Genomic DNA, 21,134 nt, shown 5'->3' with positions numbered 1-21,134 from the left:
GGAAAGTAAATATTATAATTATATGAAACAAAGAATTAATTTTGTTTACAAAAAGTGTTTTAATCGTATTATTTCTATATAATTGAACAAGACATTCGTATATATGTCACCAATAGCCGGTCAAACGGCTGGACCGAATGGGCTGAATTTTTTTGTGAACACTCATGGGTGGCCGAGGGAATTCTTAGGCAAAAAAAAAATCGAAAAAAAATGTTCTTCATTATTTTTTCACGGTCAACGCTGGGCCCTTCAGCGAGTATGTAAGATATAAAGCTCTTCGCTCACATATATTTATATATGTTAGCTAAAGCTGGACAAACGGCTGAACAAAATTGACTGAATTTTTTTTCTTTAAATTTCGAAAATAACACATTCAAGTGTTTTTAAAATTCCAGAGATAAAGCTTGGCACTTCAGCTAGTTTCAGATAAAAAACTCAACCCAATTGTTTTTTTAACCAAATTAATAACAAGATTATCTGCGATGTTTAGTGCACTCTGAAACAAAACAAAAAAACAAGCGATCAACCATCATTCCATGGAAGTCAGGGCTGAGACTTCGTCAAAAATAACCATAATAGTTAATAATGTACCAATTGGTTACGCCAACTGTCTAAGTACAGACCAATGACATGCGCCCCCGTCCAACTGCACTCTAACAGCCACCTGGGTAGTCCATCTCGGTACCACCCTAGTTTGAAACTGTCAAAAATTGTATTAATTTATTATTAATTACTAAAGTGCATCTTCAATAAAAAGTCTTCTAGAATGCGTTCTCATATTGTGTCCCAAATATTGCGTCCTGATTGCTCGTTCTAACGTGCAGCCATGCAATGCTCCTCAAACGGGCATTAACATTAGTCGCAGCGTAATGGGAGCAATTTTTCCCGGTTTTTTTTTGCTATTTTGGTAACATTTGGCAATTGTTAACAGGCCTTTAATATATCCAGTTTTAGGATTTTAATGTTTTTTATTTGGTGAAAGATTGACTGATGTGAAGTTATTTTCAATTAATCTGAGACTCTCGTCCAACTCTATCCCCTCCATCCTCTCCTTGTTCACCTCATGCTACACCTCCTTCACGTTCATCATACTAGCAGCAATCAAAGTTGCCTGGGCAGCCTTAATTAAAAAAATGAATTGGTTTTGTAAACTAGAGGCAAATCCACTTGTATTTCTTAAGTACAGTACATATATCACGGTAACTTTTATTTAAAATACTGTACAGTGTATCCGTTTTACTTTTATGGAGAAACCTCCTGTTAACTAATATCTGTGTACCTTTTATTGAGAGACCCCCTTTACACCACAGGAATATCTTTTGCATTTTTACTGAGAAACACCCTGTACCTCAATATCCGTTTAACTTTTATGAATGTACCTGAATAACCGGTTAACATTTGTTAAGAAACTACCTGTAGAACAATTTGCGTTTGATTTTTATTGAGAAATTCACTGTACATGTGTTTTACTTTTATTGAGTAGCCCCCTGTACAATGAACATGCGTATCTGTTTAACCCCAAATAGGTTGTCAAGTACAATAGATGGCAACACAGAATGCGTACACTTTCATTACAGCTGATTAAACGTCATAAGTGTCAACACGAATTTTCTGTCTGACAAAACTATAAATAAAAGTGATATTGTTAGACTAAAGTGCTTATCTTTTAGTGAAATTAGTGCATTATTTATTTTTTGTTCCATGGGCCACGCCGGGCTGTTCAGATAGTCTTTTTTAAAAATGTAACTTTACCTAAAGAAACTTTAATAGTGTATGTTTCATCTTGTTCAACTCCTCGAAAACTGAACTTTTTTCTAAAATTACATATTTAAATGATTATCAAAATTTATTTATTTTACTGATTATTTTTAAAACTTTAAGTATTCATCAAAACTTGTTATTTATTATTTTTACATTTTACTTCGTGAATCTATTGATATCAACATCTTTACTTTTATTATTTATTTGTATTTTTGTAATTATTACATGTCCTTGCACCAGATTTAATTAATAGCGAGAGGAAGTTGAAACACAAAACCAAGTAGACGCTGTTGAACCACATAGACGTAGTTGAACCACGTAGTCGTAGTTGAAACACAAAGATTTAATTGAACTAAGTAGACGTAGTTGAACCAAGTAGACGTAGTTGAACCACATAGACGTAGTTAAACCATGTAAATGTAGTTGAACCAATTAGACGTAATTGAACCAAGTAGACGTAGTTGAACCACATAGACGCAGTTGAACCACATAGACGGAGTTGAACCACATAGACGCAGTTGAACCACGTTGGCGAAGTTGAACCACATAGACGTAGTTGAACCATGTAGACGTAGTTGAACCACGTAGACTTAAATAGATCATTAAAGTGTAGTTGAACCACGTAGACTTAGTTGAACCATGTAGACGTAGTTGAACCAAATAGACATAGTTGAACCACATAGACGCAGTTGAACCACGTAAACGTAGTTGAACCAGTAGTTGAACCACTTCAACTACTACTTCAACATGTAAATTAATAAATTTAAAGTGAATTTCTTGAGTTAAAGGGAGAAAAGAGATGACATTAATTTTACAGCTTGGTCGTTCTAACTGTCATGTACTAGGAAACTAAATGCATTTACATCTTTTTAAAATTATTTTATCTTTCTTTTTAAAATTGTTTTAAAAGATCACCTTGGAAGATCCCCTGGTTTTATGATTTTTCCTGTTTTCCGAAAATAACTGTATAAATCAATTTCAAGATGTTGTTAACATTAACAAAATAAGAAAAGTATGAGAAAAACTATCCATTAGTTTTTGGACGAGAGAAGCATAGTTGGAGTAGCTCCCAGGATTTTGAAGCAGCTCCCAATAGTGTTGGAGCAGCTTCTAGAGTTTTGGGTTAAATAATCAGAACTATAGTAAACTGTACTAAAAAAGGGTACTTTAAATTAAAAAATTGTGAAAAGTGCTCTGAGCTGGGAACTTTAGAATGGTGGATATCAGGATTAATGCTTGATCCACTCTTTTTCTTAATCTCCAGATTAAATATGGCTTGTTCTCCTCTTGTTATTAATCTCCAGACTAATTAACAGATCGAGATTAAAGAAATCCCATTCTAAAGTTTTCAACTCTGTGCTGGGAACTTTAGAATGGTAGATATCAGGATTAATGCTTAATCCTCTGTTTTTTCTAATCTCGAGATTATGTTAGTCTTGGGATTAAATATTTAGATCAACAAATCGGGTTCTAAGAACGCCTGATTGTTTTTTTTCTTGACTGAAATGGCCTTCACTTAATTCTTACCCATTTATTCATTAGTTAAAGTCGGTTACAAAAGAATCTCAAAAGTATTATCATTTATTTTTCTTAACCGATTAATTTACAAAATGGCCGACAACAAATTCTTTATTTGTTAGAAATTGCAGATTTCTCTCGGGGATAGAATTTATTTTCCAAGCTGTCATTGGCCAATACAATTTACAAACTATATTCCTGCCATGCACTCTCATTGAGAAATTAATGTTCGGATATCCAAAGAGAGAGAAAAAGAGTGGATTAAGGACTACAATTAAAAGTTTCCACAGTAGCTATTCGGATTAAGTAGTTGGGATTAAAGGTTATCCATTCTTCAGTTCCCAGCTCTGCTTTCTCTTTTTAGCTTAATTTTGTCTAGATACATTTGGATATAAACAAATCTCAGTAGCAACCACATTTAATATCAAAATATTTTTTATAAATAGTCTTTTTTAACTTAGATTTTTTTTTTAAGAAAAATAACTTTGGCCATTAATGAAACCTTTTTACTCAACAGTAAGAAAATAACAATGTCAAATTTAGAATCGTTTTATTTCCCCACACGAAACCGAAAATCTTCAATTTATTGAGAGATCTAAGGAATCCTCCCTTTTCCCATCGTCTTTAGATTTATCGGGCAACCAGGAAATGGCCGCTAGATCTAAAAACTACAGATTGAAAGAAAATTAATTTTTTTTTATTCGCCATTTCCGCAATTATCATTTGTTCTTACTTTTAATGCATTTTTTATCAAATAAAACAAATGATTTATAAACATTTTCAAAATTCCAATATTTATATTCTTATATTCCTTCAATTGAATTAAACATTAAAATGCGGGAAATTGTTTTTAAAAATGCAGGATTACCTTGATTCTCCGTTTTAATAAGCATAATGAAGAAAAAGATATATAAAATAATTCAGTTGTCCATTTTAATCTAGTTAAGATAAAACTGTCATGATATTTTGTGAAATATGAAAGTGCGTTTTTTAATTGTTTATTATTCTCAAGTCATGAATTGTTACACAAATTGGTTTATGCTCCATTGTAATGGTTTTCATTAAAGGAAAGGATTTTTCAGTTTTGATTTTACAAATGCTGAAAATAGTTTATCTAAATAATAAAAAAAAGACATTCTTATATATGTTCCCTATAGCCGGCCAAACGGCTGGACCGAATGGGTTCTGATTGGTTTCTGCGTCTTACGTACTCCAAAACCCCGTGGGAGCTTCTCCACCCCTCCCTCCTTGGAAATTTTGTAAATTATAAAGGAACTTAACAGTATGAACTGTAAGGTTACAATCTATATCTTTACATTTTATTTTGGTGTAAACGAAACATTTTTATATATTTCTAATCTTAAACAAGAAAAACAATTTCCTAAAGAATTTAAGCTCGTCTTCCTTAGTAAAAAGGACAACCTCAACAGAATCCTGGATTAAAAGAAAAATATAAAAGCAGTTTTAATTAAAAAAAAATGGGTCACAATACAATATTCATCTGACATTATTATTTGTGCACGGTATTATAGCGTATGGGATTCTAAGTAAAATAAATTAATAAAATTATTCAAATTTATAAAAAAAGAAGTTTTGCATTCAATGCACAATTTAGTGCACAGTCTCTTAAAACCTTTTCAGTTTACGCATAAATATTACCTTATCTGTTCTTGGTATTATTTGTACAGTGTACATACACTGTATTACATCCATTTTTCCAAATATATGTCGAGCTAGAAAAAATATCATTTTACGTGATTATCAAAAATTAAAGAAAAGGGGAAAAACTTAAAATAAACTCATCTATAATTTGTGTTATTCAATTTTTTTTTTACCTAAAGGAGATTCTGAAAACACAAGAACTAATTCCCCCTCATCTAAAATAAAGATTACATAAGCAATAAAGGATTAAATTTTTTCGAAAATGAACGAAATTTAAGCAAAAAATCCGGGAAACATTTCCGAAAATCGGCAATCAGGTCAGTTTCTTAGAAGCATTTGAGCAAGAAAGACGTGCTAAGTAAATGGCAAATTTCAACTCTTTTTCCGAGCAAGCTTTGGCTCAGCAGGCAGCTCAAGCCCAGTATCAACAAGCTCAGGCTCAATTGGCTGATACTCAGCAGGATTTAGCTCAGTTAGCTAGTTCTCAGCAAGCTCAGGCTCCTTACCAGCAGGCTCAAGCTTCTTATCAGCAGTTAAGTCAAGCAAATGCCCAGCAGTCTCAAGCTCAACAGGCACAGGCTCAGCAGGCACAGGCTCAGCAGGCTATTCTAAACTGTCTATGTATATATGAATAAACAATTTCGAGTGTCCAGAGAATATATGATATGTAGATTTATTAAGAAGTATAAATTATGTCGAGAGTTTTTTTTAAGGACATATTGCATTTATCAATATTACAAAATAGATACTTAAAATTTGCATTTGTTAGCAATATGGTCTTCTCTCATTATCATATATTATAAGTATGGTACTTGCAAATGGAAAATAAAGGGTAAAGTAAAAAAAGTAGCAAAAGTTTTAAAAATTGTTTGATCAGCTACTTTCACAAAAAAATTTCTCTTCCTAAAGAATGAATGATTGGTTGGCATTCAACTCTAAATGATTTATCAAGAAGAGCCATCACCCTGAGACAAGGAGCTAACCCCGAGGTTGCAGCCAACAGATCCAACAATAATCTAACAAGATATTTTTCATATATATTTGTGCTGTATATAATCTGAAATGGAAACTTTTTTCCGTACATGTTTTTTCTGAGCCGTAAAAAGCTTTATGGTCAATTTACGAGAATTCAATAAATCTGCTGTGAAGTCAGTTGTGACGCATTTTATTCGTAAAATGAGAAAATAGAATTTCACTTCGATTGATTAATTAATTTTTTGAAAACACGTGTATGAAAAAATATTATATTGAAAACTGAAAATTTACTTTCGTAAACAAATTTGCAAATTGTTTTTAGGAAAACTGCACATTTTTCGGTTTCAATTTAGAAAGTTAAATTTGTTAATTGGCCGCAAGATAAGTTTAAAAAATAAATTATTTATCATTCTTTGTTTTTTTTGTCCATGAACTTGAAAAGTTAATTTTGTTTTAACGCAAACGTGACACACCTGAGGTCTCTGTTGTCATAGTAGATATTATACATTTCCCCCATCAATATCCTTGAACTAGTATTCTCCTTCCCTTCAGCTACAGCAGCAGCTCTCAACTCATAACTGTATGCTCTCATCATCCTACACATTGGGCCTTCTACAACTGTGGCATTTAAGCATTCTTCTGTTTATTTGATCATCAGCATCATCATCTTAGTTAAGGTTGAAAATGAATTTGAGAAATGAGGAATATTTGTTAAAAATATGGTCTTGATGTTTTTTATTCATAATAAATAAAACATTTCGAATCTTCGAAAATTCACCACTTGATGACTTGGGGAGTTAGGGAAGAATGTCTCTGTGGAACTAGATCTACCTGGAACTGGATCTATTTGGAACTAGATCAACCTGGAACTAGATCTATTTGGAACTAGATCTACCTGGAACTAGATCTATCTGGAACTAGATCTACCTGGAACTAGATCTATCTGGAACTAGATCTACCTGGAACTAGAAATAGATCTATTTGAAACTAGAGCTGGATCTACCTGGACATTCAAGAACTGACGAGGGTCAACCCAGACCGAAATATATTTTCAATGAATATGGAACTAACATCTACTTTTTTTTACTCTACAGAGGTTTAGTCCATCACCATCACAGAATTTTAAATAGAACTAGAGCTACCTAGATCTAGAACTAGATCTACCTGGACTAGAACTAGATCTACAGGGAACTAGAACTAGAACTAGATCTACCTGGAACTAGAACTAGAACTAGATCTACCTGGAACTAGAACTAGATCTACCTGGAAATAGAACTAGATCTACCTGGAACTAGGACCAGATCTACCTGGAACTAGAACTAGAACTAGATCTAACTGGAACTAGAACTAGATCTACCTGGAACTTGAACTAGATCTACCTGGACCTAGAACTAGATACACCGGGAACTAGAACTAGATCTACCGGGAACTAGAACTAGATCTACCTGGAACTAGAACTAGATCTAGCTGGAACTAGAACTAGAACTAGATCTACCTGGAACTAGAACTAGATCTACCTGGAACTAGAACTAGAACTAGATCTAACTGGAAATAGAACTAGATCTATCTGGAATAGAACTAGAACTAGATCTAACTGGAAATAGAACCAGATCTACCTGGAACTAGAACTAGAACTAGATCTATCTGGAAATAGAACTATATCTACCTGGAACTAGAACTAGATCTACCTGGAACTAGAACTAGATCTACCTGTAACTAGAACTAGATCTACCTGACACTAGAACTAGATCTACCTGGAACTAGAACTAGATCTACCGGGAACTAGAACTAGATCTACCTGGAACTAGAACTAGATCTACCTGTAACTAGAACTAGATCTACCTGACACTAGAACTAGATCTACCTGTAACTAGAACTAGATCTACCTGTAACTAGAACTAGATCTACCTGGAACTAGAACTAGATCTACCTGGAACTAGAACTAGATCTACCTGGAACTAGAACTAGATCTACCGGGAACTAGAACTAGATCTACCTGACACTAGAACTAGATCTACCTGGAACTAGAACTAGATCTACCGGGAACTAGAACTAGATCTACCTGGCAAGTGTACCCCAAAAAGGGCAGAGTAGCCAGGCCACCGTAGCAAAGGTAGAGAGCAGATAGAGGGCCAGTAAACATAAAGCACAGAAAAGAACTAAAAAGTAAAACAGAAATTGATTGAGAACCTTTATATCAGTAAAGGGCAGGTCTATGTACAATAACAATAAAAAAACTAGACAATTTACAAACACCAACACTTAGTGCAGTACTTTGAACCACGAGTCGAAATTCAATTAACTTTATTTAACTACTAATTCAGACTCATAAGTGATGTAGAAGTGATTACATTTTGCAGCTTTACTTTATGTATAAAGTGATTACAGACTGCAAACCTTTAGATATTGGTATTTAAAGAGTAAGAGATCCTCATTAAAGTTTCATTCATTAATATCAACTCTGTTATTAAATCAGCTATATTAGCATACTTAACGAAACTACAGAATATTTTGTGACACTTCATAAAGAATCTTTACTTTTTAAAGGGAGTGACTTACCAGACATGGTAGTTAAGCTGAAAGTGCAGTATTGTAGAAAAAAATTTTAGGATTCATTTGATATCAATGAAAAATTTTTATCATCAAATTTTAAATAAGAAAGTAAAGTCGTTTGTAATATTTGATCAGTTTACAACTTTACGCTCTTGTCTTAAAAATGTCTTATTGTATCAAATGAATCCTGAAGTTTTTCTCTACAATACTGCACTTTCAGCTCAACTACCATGTCTAGCCGGTCTCTCCCTTTAAATGACTAATATTACTAGAACCTGAGAGGTAAAACTGTTGAGGAATTCCTGCACATTCATAGAAAACCCCATGAACATCACAGAAGACGGTCTATTAGATTCAATACATTTTATTTTATACGTGCTAATTTTGTTATAGTTTAATATTTTTATTGTAAAGTTTTAATCAAAATGAAGTTCATAGAACGTTTTTAATCCAAATTATACAAAATTAAACCAAGGAAAAAGTGGTTTAAAGCACGATCTCATTTTCAAGCTTTCAAGTCAACACATTTTTTTAAAACCTTCTAATCCCTGGCTATTCCTTCGCAACCTGATGGTATAACATCTTAGATTTTTCAAAAAAAAAAAGATTATTTGATCTAACAGAGTAAAATGTCTAAGGTCTACGACACTGAATTAAAAAGATATTTGGGATTAGAAAATCAGAGTTTGTGCCATAGACCAAAATCCTTCATCAATGAGTCATAATTTCTAATCAACGATATTCATCGATATAAAAAAATGCTCGAAAAATCGTTCAAATGTTCAAGCACATTTGTCTGCTAGAAAAGTATTATTTTTTTTATTAAAAATAACTCAGAATAATATTTAAAATATCCCTCAAACTCTTTCCATTCGTTGAAATAAATGTTCAGTGATTACACAACCTTTTTTAATTTTGTAAATTGATTGCATATAGGTTTCGTTTTTTTACTTGTTGCCTATTTATTTCTATTCATTAATGTTTATTTCTATTTACTAATCTTTATTTCTAATATTCCTATTTTTTATTATTCATATTTTTTTCTGTTTCTTTCTATTTATCTCTATTTATTTCTATTTGTTTCTATTCATTTCTATTTATATCGATTCCTATTTATTTCTATTTATTTATATTCATTCCTATACTTTCCTATTTATTCCTATTTATTTCTATTTATTCCTATTTATTTCTTTTTATTCCTATTTATTTCTATTCATTTCTTGTTTCCGTTCTTCTGGTCAAATATTAGTTTTTTAAAAAGAAATTATAAAATGCAATATAAACTTGCATGTAAATATATACATAAAACCGTTTTGAAAGAAAACAAAAACATCTGCATGTTCATATGCGATATTTCTTATGTTAATTCGAAATGAAAATGTCTATTTCTGCTTCTATTTCACCAAGATTTTGCACGTTCTCTCACACAAAATTCAACCAGTAACTTTTAAACCTAAGCTAAAAGAAAGTGTAATAAAATTTTTCAAATTTTATGTCTACGGCTTCAAAAAAGTAATTGTGATTTGGAGAAGTAAAACTAAATGCAAAAGCGTTGTGACACTTTCAATCCGAGGCTGTCTATAAACATTTTGATGACTAAGTTCCAGAGTTGTCTAGATCTTATTCTTAGTGTAAAATATAAACAGTTAACATCCTATAATCATGCTTTCTATTTCAATATGATTCAACTTTTATTGAAATATCTGATTAAGAAGATGAGTAAGGTTTCAGTTTTCCCCTGGAAATTCTAATCCCGATGAAATCCCTCCTTTTACCTCGGACCCCCCTCCCCCTCCCCCCTGTAAATGCACCAAACCATCTGAGCCTTTGTGCACGCAGGGAAACCAGGCCAGTGGTTAATCTCATCCAGAAAAAAATGTAAATTTCGTATTTTCAACAATTTTAGTTTTTAAATTTTAAAATGACAAATGACACTGAAAATCTATCCATGGTATCAATACGAAAAATAGTTATTTTCTTCTGAACCCGAAATTTACGCAGGAAACTGTTGGAAAATAATGCGGGAAACCAAATTAGCTGGAATCCCCATGTCTGTAAAACTCTTGACGATATATAAACTGGGAAAGGATGGAAATATTATCATATTCTCAAGTATATCTCTACAGAGAGCTACGATGAACATGGGTAAACTATATCTCGGTTTGGGAGTTCTTCTCTCTATGTTGTGTAACNCCAAATTGGTTGGAATCCCCATGTCTGTAAAACTCCTGACGATATATAAACTGGGAAAGGATGGAAATATTATCATATTCTCAAGTATATTTGTACAGAGTTAAGATGAACATGGGTAAACTATATCTGGGTTTGGGAGTTCTTCTCTCTATGTTGTGTATCAGCTATGCTGGGCTACTCAGGCCAGAAGAGGACGGGTATCTTCATCACCTGGTTCGGCGGCAGGAGGCGGAAGATATTACTGTGGATTCCAAGCATTTCCGACCCAACCGCCCTTACGGTGGTTTTAACAGCGGGTATTACAACGGATTTGGAGGATACAACAATGGATTTGGCGGTTACAACAACGGATATGGCGGATACAACAACAACTTTGGATACAATGGATATAACAACGGATATGGATACAATGGATATAACAACGGATATGGATACAATGGATATAACAACGGATATGGATACAATGGATATAACAACGGATATGGATACAATGGCTTTAACAACGGATATGGTAGACCATTTGGATTCAGAAGTGCTAATGAAGATGGAGCTAATAATTTGGAGAAAAGCTAATACTTTGATGTTTGCATTTTGAATTATTAAATAAACATTATTCAAATGATTTTCTATCTTAATAGGTAATTAAATGGGCGCTCCGTCGCACCATGCATGATAGAATTGACTTTGAGAAGGTGTGCATAGAGTTTCATGAACAAAAGTCATTTGGTTAAATATTTAGATCTGATCAAAAAAACATAAAACATTTTTAAACATTATACCTTTAAAGATTCTCTGAGGAGGGGAGGAAGGCCAACCACATCAATCTCTAGTCCGAACCACATTCTCATAATTTTCTCGTCCGAACCACATCGAAATCCTCGTCCTTTCCTCATGAAATCCTCATGTGTATCAAAAATAAAAATTAAAGTTTGAATTAAAATAACATTAATATTTATAATTCTTTTCAATAAAGAATACCTTGATAGAGCTGATTTTTGGGTGTGAAAATTAGAATCCTAATTTCTTCGCCTTTTTTTTAATTTTGAAGATCGTTTGCTCCAGTTTTGTACCAGGTATCTTCATTGGAGCATAGTATTTCTCTTTGTCGATGTCTAGTTTTTTGAAAAATTTGTGCACAAATTTGTGGCTCTGTGATACTTCGTCATACACTGTTTTAGAAAGAAATTTTTTCTTTGGTTCGGATATTTTTGTTTCATTTTTTTTAAGCTTCTTTCTTTCTTTCGTTTTCTTTTCGTAGGACTGTTGTGAAAGAAATGGATGAATGTGGGTCATTATATATTCGAATACTCAAAAATTTCCCAAAAATAATTTTGGACTCCATATTGAATTTAAGAGAGGGGGGGTATCCAGAACCAATAATTTTAACAGCTTTTTTAATTTCGTCATCTGACCCTGTTAAGTGTATTGAAACATCATCTCTAAACCTTAAAAAGCGTTTTACTGTTTTTATTAAATTGTTCCGTGCTAAAACACTGAACATTTTAATTTCATAAATTCTTAGAATAATTTCAGAACCTCTTGCTGCGGAGCAATCCCCCATGGAAAATCCCTTTAGAGTTTTAAAAATGCCATTTGGCTCTTTAAAATATGAATGATTCATTATACAGTTAATGAGCAGTCTGATATACTGGAATGANACGTTTTTTATTAGATTCTCTCTGAAAATTTTTATTTCATAAATTCTTAGAATAATCTCAGAACACTGTTAAATGTACCGAAACATCATAACTAAACCTTAAAAATCGTTTTACGTTTTTTATTAGATTCTCACTGAAAATTTTTATTTCATAAATTCTTAGAATACTCTCAGAACCCCTTGCTGGGAAGCAATCCTAGGTAAAATTAAAAATAAAAAAAATAGGTATTTTTAAAAGATCTTTACCATATTTTTTAAAGCTGGGTTTCTTTTAACAAAGATACACTTTTGTAACTGTATAAGTTGAGATTTGATGTTTTTGTGATGAATTGGGATTTTATATTTCAGTTCGTTTTGAAGAACACGAGTAATCAACGATGAAACCTCCAAATTGAATTGAGTTTTTTCTTTTGTTTTGTTTAACTTGAAAAACGGAACATTTTTTTTTACCTAGATTCAGTATTTCTTGTATTTCCCTTGGAACACTTGTATTAGTTAAGTTAAAAAAAAACAATTTCCATTTAATTCTTTTTTAATTTCTAAATCAAAATCCTGGTAGAGATGGTGTTCTAAATTTTTTATAAAGAATAATACCGACTCTGCTTAATAAAAAATCTATTCTGTTTTTCACTCCATATTTAACCACCTTTGAATCCAAATTCTCTATTTCATTTAAAATGTTCATCTTAAAATCAAATTTTTATTTTCTTCGGTTATTTTTATCATCCATTGCTCCAAGTCCTGTTCAAAGGTTACAGCTTTAACACCTTTTCATTGTTAACCCGATTCACAACGGTACCATAGCTATCTTTATTCACAACGGTACCATAGAATTCTTTATTCACAACGGTACCATAGCTATCTTTATTCACAACGGTACCATAGCTATCTTTATTCACAACGGTACCATAGCTATCTTTATTTGATCAAATATCTGCAGTGGAAATGCGCAAGTCAGTCACTTTTAATATCAAAATTTACAATAATCAGTTTTCAAATTAATTTAGATTAATATTTATTTAATACTTAAAATCAGAAAAACCTTTTAAAAGGAGAAACCGACTAGTCATGGTAGTTGAGCTGAAAATGCTGTATTGTATGAATAAATTTCACCAGTCTAGTTGTTTCAGTCAGCATGCAGCAGAAAAAAAAACATTTTTTACAATTCTTAAATATCATGAACAAAACATGTAACTATTCTAAACACTAGTTGCATGTTGTTAACACAAATTCGAAATATAAGGAAGACGATTTTACCGGCTCAATTGCCGTCAACTGTTTCAAGATGTGTGTGTACACACAATCCATTTCCTCCATGAAGCACACACATGTAAACCTCGCTCCTTTGTATCCCGCCTCACCCTCTACACACCCCAGCCCTCAGTCAGGTTAGGAGAGTTGGGCTGGTAACAGCTCCGACACAGGGAGCCTTTTGACTCCTTCATGCTGATGATGCAGATACTGAGCTAACAGCAGGCGTGCTTATACCTCTGATCTCCTTATTAATTTCTTGAGAAGCTTACTTAGGAAACTTGTGCACGGCTCTGACTTAAGTTTCCGCTATCTCTAGTTGCATTGCCTTAGTTCCATTGATGAGCCCTGTTGCCACCAACATTCATCATGAATTCCTTTGTTAATTTCTAAATCAACCAATTTTAACTCCGCCTTAAATGAAAATATTTCAAAACACTTTCGTTTTAAATAAATGTTAGAAATATCCATTTTAGATCTCTTTATTTTAATATAGTGACTTTTAAAGTCAGCACATGTATATTAACAGATGGAGAAAAATAATAAACTTGTAGCATGGAAAATAAGTTATCAAAATTCATTTTAAAATCTCGCATGTTTATGCCAATTTTTTCAGTTATGGGCCGAGGTTCGCTTGATAGAGGTTTTCTGTATTTTAATTGTGAAGACGACAATTAGAAGAAATGTCTCTGAAGTCTTATCCTTTGTGAATAACTTTATAGATTTATCCTTTCACAAGTATAATGAAAAACAATAGCTTAGTTTTCATTAGTTTTTAGAAGGTTCAACAAATTAATCTGAAGACCCCAATATTTAAAAATTTATTCTGTTTTTTTGTTATTTTCAGATTAAATAAGTGCTTTTTTATGCTAGAGGAAAAATAGATAGTAAAATNAATAACTCAGATTAAATTTAAAATCTATGAAATGAAAAAAAAAACCTTTTAAGATCCAACATTAATTAGGACTTTATTGTTCGTGTATGTTATATATACTGTCTCCAAAAATGTTTTATTTTCAAAAATTTTTCAAAATTAGCAAACATTTTTAGTCATATATTTTGATAATTCACAAATTTACGGCTGGTATAAAGCTCAAAATCACTTGATAGAGGGGAAAGAAGTTTAACAAAGTTTAACACTTTCTCATTGTTTCTCAGATATAGGTTTAAAACATCGTTGTGAATCGGAGTCTGTAAATAAAGGGTTACTTGACATTCCGTCCACAATCCCTTTAATTCCGTCCACAATCCCTTTAATTCCGTCCACAATCCCTTTAATTACGTCCACAAATCCCTTTAATTACGTCCACAATTCCTTTAATAATATCCACAATTCCTTTAATAATGTCCACTGCAATTCCTTTAATAACGTCCACAATTCCTTTAATTCCGTCCACAAATCCCTTAATTACGTCTACAATTCCTTTAATAACGTCCACAATTCCTTTAATAATGTCCACAATTCCTTTAATAACGTCCACAATTCCTTTAATAACGTCCACAATTCCTTTAATTACTTCCACAATTCCTTTAATAACGTCCACAATTCCTTTAATTACGTCCACAATCCCTTTAATTACGTCCACAATCCCTTTAATTACGTCCACAATTCCTTTAATAACGTCCACAATCCCTTTAATTACGTCCACAACTCCTTTAATAACGTCCACAATTCCTTTAATAACGTCCACAATTCCTTTAATAACGTCCACAATTCCTTTAATAACGTCCACAATTCCTTTAATTACGTCCACAATTCCTTTAATAACGTCCACAATTCCTTTAATTACGTCCACAAGCCCTTTAATTACGTCCACAATTCCTTTAATTACGTCCACAAGCCCTTTAATTACGTCCACAATCCCTTTAATTACGTCCACAATCCCTTTAATTACATCCACAATCCCTTTAATTACGTCCACAATCCCTTAATTACGTCCACAATCCCTTTAATTACCTCCACAATCCTTTTAATAACGTCCACAATCCCTTTAATTACGTCCAAAATCCCTTTAATTACGTCCACAATCCCTTTAATTACGTCCAAAATCCCTTTAATTACGTCCACAATCCCTTTAATTACGTCCAGAATCCCTTAATTACGTCCACAATCCCTATTATTACGTCCACAATCCCTTTAATTACTTCCACAATCCCTTTAATTACGTCCACAATTCCTTTAATTACGTCCACAATCCCGTTAATTACGTCCACAATTCCTTTAATTCCGCCCTCAATCCATTTAATTACGTACACAATATCTTTAATAACGTCCACAATCCCTTTTATTACGTCCAAAATCCTTTTAATTACGTCCACAATCCTTTTAATTACGTCCACAATCCCTTTTAATTACGTCCACAATCCCTTTAATTCCGCCCTCAATCCATTTAATTACGTCCACAATATCTTTAATAACGTCCACGATCCCCTTAATTACGTCCACAATCCCTTTAAGCACAACAGAAAGAAAATGATTCTAAAGTTTGTCTAATTATAACAAAGTAAATTGTTTTTTAATTCTTTCGCTTAATTGATTGAATATTCAAATTAAGAAAAAAATTAACATTTCTGTATTTGCAAATATAGTAAATATTGTGCGCGGCCCCCTTGTCAACAAAGAAAAAAAGTTATTTATGATATACACACACATATATATAATATATATATATAAGTTAAATGAGAATAAAAATGTTAAATTGATCTTCAACAAAGGGGTATGCCCCATTCACAAAGGCACATTTTAAACCAGAACAAGAACGTTAGCCTTAAACCGTTGTGACTCGAACATGCCACTAGATAAATGGAAGGATACTTGAAATTACGTCTACGTAGTCCCTTTAAGGATGTTGGTGCCAAATCTTATCCGAATATTCATGTTAATAATTCATACAATTTCCAGATAAACACTAATTGACATCAATATTTGGAAAATTTGGTTTTTATGGATATCAATAAAATCGTCTTGAAAACCTGAGCTCAAATCAATTTACAGAGATGAAAAATGTTGAAAATTGATGAAGTTATGGGGAAGAAAGTTTTTATCCTTTACAAACTTAACTAACTGCCTAAAAAATGTTTTTTTGCCCCTACTCGGTAAATTTTCAAAAAAGATTTCATTCTGTAAATTGATTAGGGGGTTAAAAAATACCTTTCGTAAACATGTCTTTTAGAATTTCAAGAAAAATACTATTTTGCTTTTTGAAAAAACCATTTCACCTTTAAGGGGTATGTCCGATTCCTAGCTGTACCCTTTAATTCCCTGTGGTTGAGCAAAAAGGATGAAGATATCCTTGTTTTTCTTTCTAAAATTTACTAGTTTAGAAGTGTTGTGGATTTATGCATGCAGCAGAGACAATGAATGAAATTTACAGAATTCTACTATGTTCTATGTTTATCAGGCATGGAGAATCAGTTCAGATTATGTCCCTGAATGCCCTGATGTAGTTGTTAAAGAAACTAAAGGTTGTTAGATAAAAACTAATTGATCAGAATATTTGGACTATTTCCAAATATTTAACAAAAAAACATTTCAAAACATTTCTTCTCAGAAACAAACTGGTTTGGGGGGTTTAGGGCTGACTAGCTTCAGAACCCGGGGTTGCTCTGGGTAGTATACTTAAAGTTACTCTCGCTTTTTACTTGCGCTTGGTTGTAAATAACGATTTTACATATTTTTCTAAAGTGGACCACTCAATTTATAATCTAAGAAAATTCCCGTGGTTCTCCCAAGTTTCCCAATCAAAATTTGAGGCAAATGGGTCCAAAGGGTTCATAAATTATAATCGGAGATCCAATGCTGGGAAAGGATTGAGGGTGTAAGGTGTATGATTCGTCGAGAAGGCTGCAGGTGCAGGTACTTTCCCAGGGAATGGGATTGGGTCCCTGTTGGGGATTACGCACTCATCCCCCCCCTCTCCCAGCTCATTAACTTCTTAGTTGGAGTTGCTGTCTACTTTGAGCCCAAGTTCTTACTTAAAATCAAATATATTTATTACTTTCTGCTTCATCCTCAACTAAGCTTTCGGAATGTTCTGCAGTACTTGTAATTTTAATTAAATCAGAGTTTTTGATTTGCCAAACTGTCTTTGGTCAATCATTTCCAATCCTTCGAACACGACGATATGATTGAAAGTGCTTTCCTGGGTTAGTCTGGAGAGTCTGGGGGGCAGAGAGATTACTTGCTGAAAGCTTCAGATTGTCTTGGCAAGAACAAAGTAAACAATGAGCTTACTCCGTTGTAAAGTCGTCTTTGACCAAGATTTTCTCCGGCGACCAAACCAAACATTACCTACGTTGTTTTGTAGTACTGTTCAATAACCGGACTTTAAACTTTTACCCACTAATCTTTAAATCTTTTATCCATTTTCATTATAATAAAACATTACATTTATACTCTGTAAACCTTTGTTGATTAAATGTATTTTTTTAGGATCGAGATAGATTGAATACCATTTATTATCGATTTCGGATAAAATAGAGGATAAGAAGGGTATTCTGTGAATGTTATGAATGTTATGAATGTTCGAGAGTTCTAGTTAACCGGGACTATTGGTTTGGGCAATACCCTCTTGGTTCGGTCCCTAAAAGATTACTGTAGTAGTTCTCACCGCGCATTTCGAGATCACCCCCCTTTTTTAGCTCAACAACAATAGTTAGCATTTTTTCACATATCCATAGATATATATATCATCTATATAATAAAGCTCTTCGCTCATTAATATGTTGGCTAAAATCGGGCACTGCTAAAATCATGGTTCAAGATCAAGCACGGGGTAACGATGGGAGTTACTACGAGTAACATGGGGCAAAGCCGGACAATTCAGTTAGTTAATAAAAATATTAATGNTTATTAATATATATTTAACCAATAATTATAATAAAAAGTAAATTAAAGACTGTATCGGCGTAGATTGATATTTAATCACCGGTCAGATAATGCGCGAAATAGTTTTTGAAACATTTTCCGTGGATTTTCATCAAATCAGCTGAATGTCAGCTGATCAACCAAAATCCGCCATGTTGTTAACTTTATTTAATAAATCAGCTCAAAACACGGACATCTCTAGAAATTTTCCAAAAAAGTTTTCCGTTTGCACACGTTATCGATTTAAAAGAAATATACGTAAAAACATATTTTCTAAAATTAACTGTCCGAATATATATTAATACAAAAGTACAATATTTATATATGTACATTAACTACATACAGAGGATGTTCAGGTGGATAATGGGAGTTATTCGAATCATATTTTGCTAAAAAATTGAAAAATCTATTTTTGATAAAAAGTGGAGTTTGGATGGTTTACATGAGCTTGGCTAGGAGGGCAACCAAGAGGGTTGGGAGAGCAAGGCTAAGGACGGAGCTAGCGCTGTAGGGCTCGGGCTCAGAGTCAGGCTCAGGTTCAGCCTGAGGATCAACATGGTTGTCAACATGGTTCCAATCCTGGCTGTGTTCATCATCCTCAGGAGCAAGGGGACTTGGGACATCATCTTCGTCATCAAACTAGAAAAATGCAAAAATTAGATTTTTATAAATTATTCCGTTTCTACAGATTCTGGACAGGAAATAGTTTCAGGTATGATATTGATATTCGATCCGTTGAATCTGATTAACAAAGACCAGGATTTCAAGTTTATGGAAGAATGGACGGATCTAATTCAGATCGGAATTTTCTTGTTTAATACAACTACCACACCTCTCCACACGCCCTCTCAATGGAATATAAATCTAGTTTTGTTTGGAACAACTTGATTCTTAAACGAAATAATTCAACCTTCAAATTGTTTTTACATAGAAAATTTCATTTCATTAGAATTACTTGGACCGAACCAAACCAAATGACCAAAATTGCGTATTTTTACACAATATGCCTAATATGGCGCAAAATTGGAAACAATACACCACAAAATATTCGGAGTACACAAAAGAATATTTGTAATATCTTGCGGTATTTCATAACCAGCACACCTGTCAATGGAAGTTTAAAATTAAACTTAGAAAATAAAAGAAACAGAAGAAAACATAGGAAACAAAGTTCTATAAATAACTAAAAAGTCGCAATTTTCATAATTAATCAGTTGATAAAAATGGCTGCTTACCACGAGGTCCTCAGGGAACATAGTGTTTCCAAAATCCACGGAAAATTTCCTGCACCAGATGGACAACCACTTGACGTCACTCACCTAGATGGATAGATACACGTTATTGACGTTAATATCTGGAATTTTATGAATTAATCTGTAAGAAGGGAAGGGATGGATGAATTAATGAATTAATGATAAGTTCTAATTCTGGTTGTCCTTGAAGTTTACTTAATCAAGCATTACGTAGTTGCACACCTTTATTCATTCATCTATTCATTCATTCATTAAATCCATCACCTATTCATTTCTAAATCATTTCAATCAATTCTTCATATATCATATTAATTTGATATTTAATTTCATTATCCATTTAATTCGTTCTATATTCACTTTATCCATAAATTATTGATTTATTGATTGCATCCATTAGATTTTCCATTATACATGCAAAACATTTTGGAAAAGTGTAAAAATGAGAAAATGAAAAAATCCTTTCTTTCACAATCCCGTAGACAACAATTTAAAAACAAATCTTTCAATTCAAACGTCTTAATCAAAAACGTTAAGACAAGTTGGCATTAATTAGAATTAAATCAATATTAAATTTTAAAAATGTACTCTTAGAACTATGATGATATTGATACGACCGTTTGCATAATTTATAGAATAACTTGTATAAAATTAAAAATTGAGTCTTTGCCACAAACTCTGTTTTTATTACTATATCTTTGCGACCAATGTGGTAGACCTTGATATTTCAAACTAAGAATTATGTAGGTAAAAAATTTTAGTTTGAAATATTAAAGATTTACTCCATCAGGTTGCAAAGATTTAGGGATTAAAAAATTTGAGTATGAGGCAAATCTCAATTGCTTTCTGACTATAAGGATTAAACTAAGTCTAACCTTGAAGGNAGCCTATCCTAGTCGCAGCGCTCGGCCCAGAAATTGTCTTAACCTAACCTAACCCTCAATAATTGGAGTTTTATCTATCCCCTCCTCCGCAAACCTACGTCCCATGCCTTAATTTTGAACACTCAATCACGCCATCCAATGTGGGCACTTTTAAAATGAGGATAAATGCTTGTTATCCCTACAGGGTATGCCCACCACGGGATAACAAATGGAGATCCCATGATCTTTGTAAATATATTAATGGTTTTTTTCCCATTGATATTTTGTTCCCTTGTGTATATTTATATACTATGTATTTATTGAAGCGAAAACTATTCTATTTTTTATGCAACACTGAGTTTGTTCAATTGTTAAAAATTCTTGTCAACAATTTTATTTCAACAAACCGGTTTAAAAACGGGTTAAAATTAGAAAATGCGCGAAAATTTTCCTCTGGTTTAAACCGGATTTTTATCTTAAAAATTAAGATTGGAGTTTGAAAGAAAATTGCACAAATCATGAAATTCCGCCCCCCCCCGTGACGTAATTTAGACTGACCTAAGTTCGAATTTAATGAATTTGAG

General features: G+C 32.7%; 3 protein-coding genes across 3 annotated transcripts in view; 1 reads left to right on the top strand and 2 right to left on the bottom strand.

The window, feature by feature from the left end:
* Nucleotides 1-1,066: 1,066 nt before the first annotated feature.
* On the bottom strand, nt 1,067-8,873 carry LOC111696180 (uncharacterized). Its single transcript, XM_023465730.1, has 8 exons — nt 8,745-8,873; nt 7,979-8,075; nt 5,115-5,156; nt 4,939-5,012; nt 4,661-4,713; nt 2,677-2,724; nt 1,748-1,814; nt 1,067-1,120 (listed from the first exon to the last, which is right to left on the bottom strand). Exons 1-8 carry the CDS (start codon nt 8,799-8,801, stop codon nt 1,067-1,069), a joined length of 492 nt encoding a protein of 163 aa, XP_023321498.1. The 5' UTR covers nt 8,802-8,873.
* Nucleotides 8,874-10,773: 1,900 nt separating this feature from the next.
* LOC111696179 (dormancy-associated protein 2) lies at nt 10,774-11,235 on the top strand. Its single transcript, XM_023465729.1, has one exon. It carries the CDS (start codon nt 10,774-10,776, stop codon nt 11,233-11,235), a length of 462 nt encoding a protein of 153 aa, XP_023321497.1.
* Nucleotides 11,236-18,875: 7,640 nt separating this feature from the next.
* The window catches only part of LOC111696178 (protein Skeletor, isoforms B/C), a gene marked incomplete in the record, with an annotated part of 4,803 nt that continues 2,544 nt past the window's right edge, over nt 18,876-21,134 (bottom strand). The window contains 2 exon segments of the mRNA XM_023465727.1: nt 18,876-19,076; nt 19,673-19,756. Of these exon segments, the coding sequence (XP_023321495.1) occupies nt 18,876-19,076; nt 19,673-19,756 (285 nt within the window).

Source organism: Eurytemora carolleeae, unplaced genomic scaffold, assembly GCF_000591075.1.
Source record: "Eurytemora carolleeae unplaced genomic scaffold, Eaff_2.0 scaffold80, whole genome shotgun sequence".
Taxonomy (NCBI): domain Eukaryota; kingdom Metazoa; phylum Arthropoda; class Copepoda; order Calanoida; family Temoridae; genus Eurytemora; species Eurytemora carolleeae.
Note: the sequence above shows the minus strand (reverse complement) of the source record. Positions and strands in the feature narration are given on the sequence as shown.

What these genes read in the sequence shown, in the direction of transcription:
- LOC111696180 (XM_023465730.1), bottom strand. Translation starts at nt 8,801, where the DNA reads ATGTTCATGGGGTTTTCTATGAATGTGCAGGAATTCCTCAACAGTTTT. An exon ending in TTTTGGGGTACACTTGCCAG is followed by an intron (nt 5,157 to 7,978) that starts GTAGATCTAGTT and finishes TCTTTATTTTAG; the next exon opens with ATGAGGGGGAATTAGTTCTT. An exon ending in AAACCAGGGGATCTTCCAAG is followed by an intron (nt 1,815 to 2,676) that starts GTGATCTTTTAA and finishes ATGTAATTTTAG; the next exon opens with AAAAAAGTTCAGTTTTCGAG.
- LOC111696179 (XM_023465729.1), top strand. Translation starts at nt 10,774, where the DNA reads ATGGGTAAACTATATCTGGGTTTGGGAGTTCTTCTCTCTATGTTGTGT.